The sequence below is a fragment of the Rhinopithecus bieti genome, unplaced genomic scaffold (genome assembly GCF_001698545.2).
Source record: "Rhinopithecus bieti isolate Rb0 unplaced genomic scaffold, ASM169854v2 scaffold_21201, whole genome shotgun sequence".
Lineage (NCBI taxonomy): Eukaryota > Metazoa > Chordata > Mammalia > Primates > Cercopithecidae > Rhinopithecus > Rhinopithecus bieti.
The window spans coordinates 1,229,348-1,233,865 of record NW_016810610.1 but is presented as its reverse complement, the minus strand read 5'-3'; the positions used below and the strand labels follow the sequence as shown (position 1 = coordinate 1,233,865).

The following is a 4,518-nucleotide window of genomic DNA, read 5'->3' as shown; positions in this document are numbered from 1 at the left end:
AAGGAAGGAAGGAAGGAAGGAAGGAAGGAAGGAGAAGGGGAAGGGCAAGGGCAAAAGGAAGAGGAAAAGGAAAAGGAAAGGAAGAAGGAAGGAAGGAAAGCTCACCAGCTGATTCTAATGATTGGCTGGCTATGTTTGGGCCTGCTCAAACCAGTTACTTCTTAAGCTCCTCGGCTCTTTATTTCCCTTCAATTAGTACAAAAGGGTTCAGAACTGATAGGAGGAGATTTAAACATAACATCTGTAATGCAAGGGGTCAGCATGTTTTAAAGAATCATCCAAATAAAGGCTGAGGATAATGTGTTGCCTAAAGTCCTTCCTTCCAGAATGCCATCTACAGTAGCAGCTTCAGGGTAGAAAGGGTGGGATCCACCACAGTCAAATAATGAAGGTGTGAGTTAAACCTTTCAGATTCAATTCATCGTGAGGACTAATTGTTGGTCAGATACTGTGCTATGTTTTGTGGATACAGAAATGAAGATAACAAAGATGTCATGCATAGAGTTCAGGCAAGTAATAATAAAAAAGCACTGCTTAAAATGACCTCTTCTGAGATCATATATACCAACTCAAAAAGAATACCAAGGTATATTAAGTATGGGAAAAAAGGTTACAAAAAAGATGTACAGTATTATTCCAATCAAGCAGGGGGAAAAAAGTATATGACCATGCACAAATAAACAGGTGTGACTTGTACATGTATATGTAGTAAGATACATAACCAAAATACCAATAATTAGCTATGGAACAAGGAATGGGATATAAAAGGATTGCAGGCAAGGGAAGAAGACATAGAGATTTTTTAAAATTCACTTTTATTCCATATGCTTTAATTTATTCATCTGTATGTATTTACAAATTGATTTAGAATTTCTAATGACTTATTTTATTATTTTTTTTTAGACAGAGTCTTGCTTTGTCACCCAGGCTGGAGTGCAGTGGTGCAACCTTGGCTCACTGCAACCTCCGCCTCCCAGGTACAAATTATTTTCCTGCTTCAGCCTCCCAACTAGCTGCGACTGCAGGTTTGTGTCACCACGCCCGGCTAACTTTTTTTTATTTTTAGTAGAGATGGGGTTTCACCATGTTAGCCAGGCTGGTCTCAAAATCCTGACCTCAGGCAATCTGCCTGCCTCAGCCTCCCAAAGTGCTGGGATTACAGGCGTGAGCCATCGAGTCCGGCCTAATGGCTTATTTTTATATAAAAGAATTACCTAGTATTAATATAACAGTGCGGTCCAAAATAGTCTAACAGTGTTAGCTTATTTTAACAAACAAGAGTCACCAGAATATCAAGTTAATAATGACAACGATGTGAGAAATACCTGTTCCATCCGTTGGGCCATCTCTTTGTGTAACTGCTGAATTGCATTTTTAGCTGTAATGTCTTGAGCTACTAGTTTATCTTTGGAAGCTTTAACTTCTTTATTAAGTTCTTCTATTCTTGATTCTAACTGTAAATAAAATTATTTTCAAATTATTTTTATAGCTATATCAAACAGACCACGAATACCGCAAATATAAACAAAGTAAATAAACATAAACAATACAACGAATATACTTCAGCTATAGAAATAAAAACTTTCAGCAATGCTTCTATATCTCATTGGCATTTAGTAAAAATCTGGAGATAACCGTTAAGTTAAGGTATCTGGCAACCCCTAGAATATCCACTAAGGAATAACGCAAAGAAACACAGTAGAGTCCTGCCTTATCTGTGGCTTCACTTTCTACGGTTTCAGCAACCTTCAATCAACCACAGTCCAAAAATATTAAATAAAAACTTCCAGAAATAAACAATTCACAAGTTTTTAATTGCATGACATTCTGAATAGTGTGATGAAATCTTGTGCTGTCTTACTATGTCTCACTCAGACTGTGAGTCATCCCTTTGTCCAGCATGTCTGCACTGTACATACTACCTGCCAGTTAGTCACTTAGCAGCCATCTCAGTTACCAGGTTGACTATGGCAGGATGACAGTGCTTGTGTGCAGCAACACTTAGCCCTTAATAAATAAGTAAGTATTTATTTACGTATTAGTGGCCCCAGAGTATAAGAATAGTGATGCTGGCGATTCACAAGTGCCAAAGAGAGGCTTTAAAGTGCTTATTTTAAGTGAAATGGTGACTTGAAAGAAAAAAAATAATATGCTGAGGTTGCTAAAATCTACAGTAAGAATGAATCTTCTATCCATGAAACTGTGAAGGAAAAACAAATTCATGCTAGTTTTGCTGTCACACCTCAAACTTCAGAAGTTACGGCCACACTGCATGAGTGCCTTGTTAAGATGGGAAAGGAGACAGGCAGTGGCTTATGCCTGTAATCCCAGCACTTTGGAAAGCTGAGGAGGGGGAATTGCCTGAGGTCAGGAGTTCAAGACCAGCACAATCAACACAGCAAGACCCAATCTCTACAAAAAAATTTAAAAATTAGCTGGGCATGGTGGTGCATGCCTGTAGTCCCATCTACTCAGGAGGCTGAGGCAGGAAGATTGCTAGAGCCCAGGATTTTGAGGCTACAGTGAGCTGTGATCCCACCATGGTACGCCAGCCTGGACATCAGAGTGATGAGACCATGTCTCTGAAAAAAAAAAAAAAAAAGAAAATGAAAAGGGCATTGATTTGTCAGGGGCAGACATAAACAGAAACATATTCTGATTAATGGCAATCGGGTTCAGTGCTATTGACAATTTCATGCATCTACTTAGGATCTTGGAAGAAATTCCCCTCAGATAAGGGGCAATTAATGTACTGTATAGAGAAAATATCATGAAAGAAATGTAAATGTTATATTAGACAACATTCACTTAATGCAAAAGAAGGCAGTGAAGGAGGAATAGGGGAAAAAAAGACTTGAAACATGGAACGAACGATATGGCAGACATAAATCCCACCATCAATAATAACATTAAATGAAAGTAGATTTAATAACCATATAAAAAGGCAGAAATTAACAGACTTAATTAAAAAAACAAGATTCAACTATATGTTGTCTACAGAAGGCATTTTAGGTTCAAAATGCAAACAAACTGAAAAGAGTGGAAAACATATATAATGCAAACAGCAATCATAAAGAAGGAAGAGTGGCTATACTTACATAAAAAACAGACTAAAATTAAGAATGTTACCAGAGATAAAGAATAGCTCATAAAAATAAAAAAGATCAAGCCATCAGAAAGATCTAACAGATAAATGTATATGCATCTAAGAACGTAGCATCAAAATACATGAGGCAAAAACTAACAGAAATAAAAGGGAAAACAGACAAGTCAACAATAGTTGGAGACTTCACTACCCTACTTTCAAATAACGAATAGAATTAGGTAGATGATTAACACAGAAATAGGAGACTTAAGCGCTACAAAACAATGGAATCTAATACATCTACACAACACGCCACCCAGGAACAGCAGTGTATACACTTTCATCAAGTGCACATGGAATATTCTCCATGACAGAGGATACGCTAGGTTACAAACAAGCTTCCATAAATTTAAATGATTAAAATCATATGGAGTATGTTCTCCTATCATAATGGAATAAAATGAGACCTCAGTAACAGAAAGAAATTTGGGAAATTCACAAATTTGTGAAAATTAAACCACATACTCCCTAAATAAACACAGAAGAAATTGCAAGGGAAATTAGGAAGTACTAGATGACTAATGAAAATGAAAACATAATATACCACAACTTAGGAGACACATCTAAATGAGTGCTTAGAGGAAAATTTATAACTATAAATACCTATATTAAAAAAGAAGAAAGGGGGCCAGGTGTGGTGGCTCATGCCTGTAATCTCAGCACTTTGAGAGGCAGAGACAGAAGGATCACCTGAGGTCAGGAGTTCGAGACCAGCCTGGCCAACATTGTGAAACCCCGTCTCTACCAAAAATACAAAAATTAGCTGGGTGTGGTGGCGGGCGCCTGTAATCCCAGCTACTCAGGTGGCTGAGGCAAGACAATCGCTTGAACCCAGGAAGCCGAAGTTGCAGTGAGCTGAGATCGCGCCACTGCCCTCCAGTCTGGGTGACAAGAGTAAAATGCTGTTTCAAAAACAAAAAGAAGAAAGGGTATCAAATAAATAACCCAAACTTCCATCTTAAGACACTGGAAAAAGAGCAAACTAAACCGAATACCAAGAGGAGGAAGAAAATAATAAAAACTAGAATGGAAATTAATGAAATGAAGAATAGAAAAACAGAGACAAGCCCAGGTGAAGTGGCTCATGCTTGTAATCTCAACACTTTGGGAGGCTGAGGCAGTGGATCGCTTGAGCTCACGAGTTCGAGACCAGCCTGGGCAACATAGTGAAAACCCGTCTCCACAAAAAAATACAAAAATTAGCTGGATGTGGTGGTGCATGCCTGTAGCAGCAGCTACTCAGGAGGCTAAGGTGGGAGGATCACTTGAGCCTCATAGGTAGAGGCTGCAGTGAACCAAGATCATAACACCATACTCCAGCCTGGGTGATAGCGCCAGACCCTGTCTCAAAAAAAAAAAAACAAAAACAAAAA

At 38.3% G+C, this 4,518-nt stretch overlaps 1 protein-coding gene across 1 annotated transcript in view; it reads right to left on the bottom strand.

Annotated features, from left to right (window-relative positions):
* The window catches only part of CCDC186 (coiled-coil domain containing 186), a 53,803-nt gene that overhangs the window by 28,850 nt on the left and 20,435 nt on the right, over positions 1-4,518 (bottom strand). The window contains 1 exon segment of the mRNA XM_017892507.1: positions 1,326-1,454. Coding sequence (XP_017747996.1) covers positions 1,326-1,454 — 129 coding nt within the window.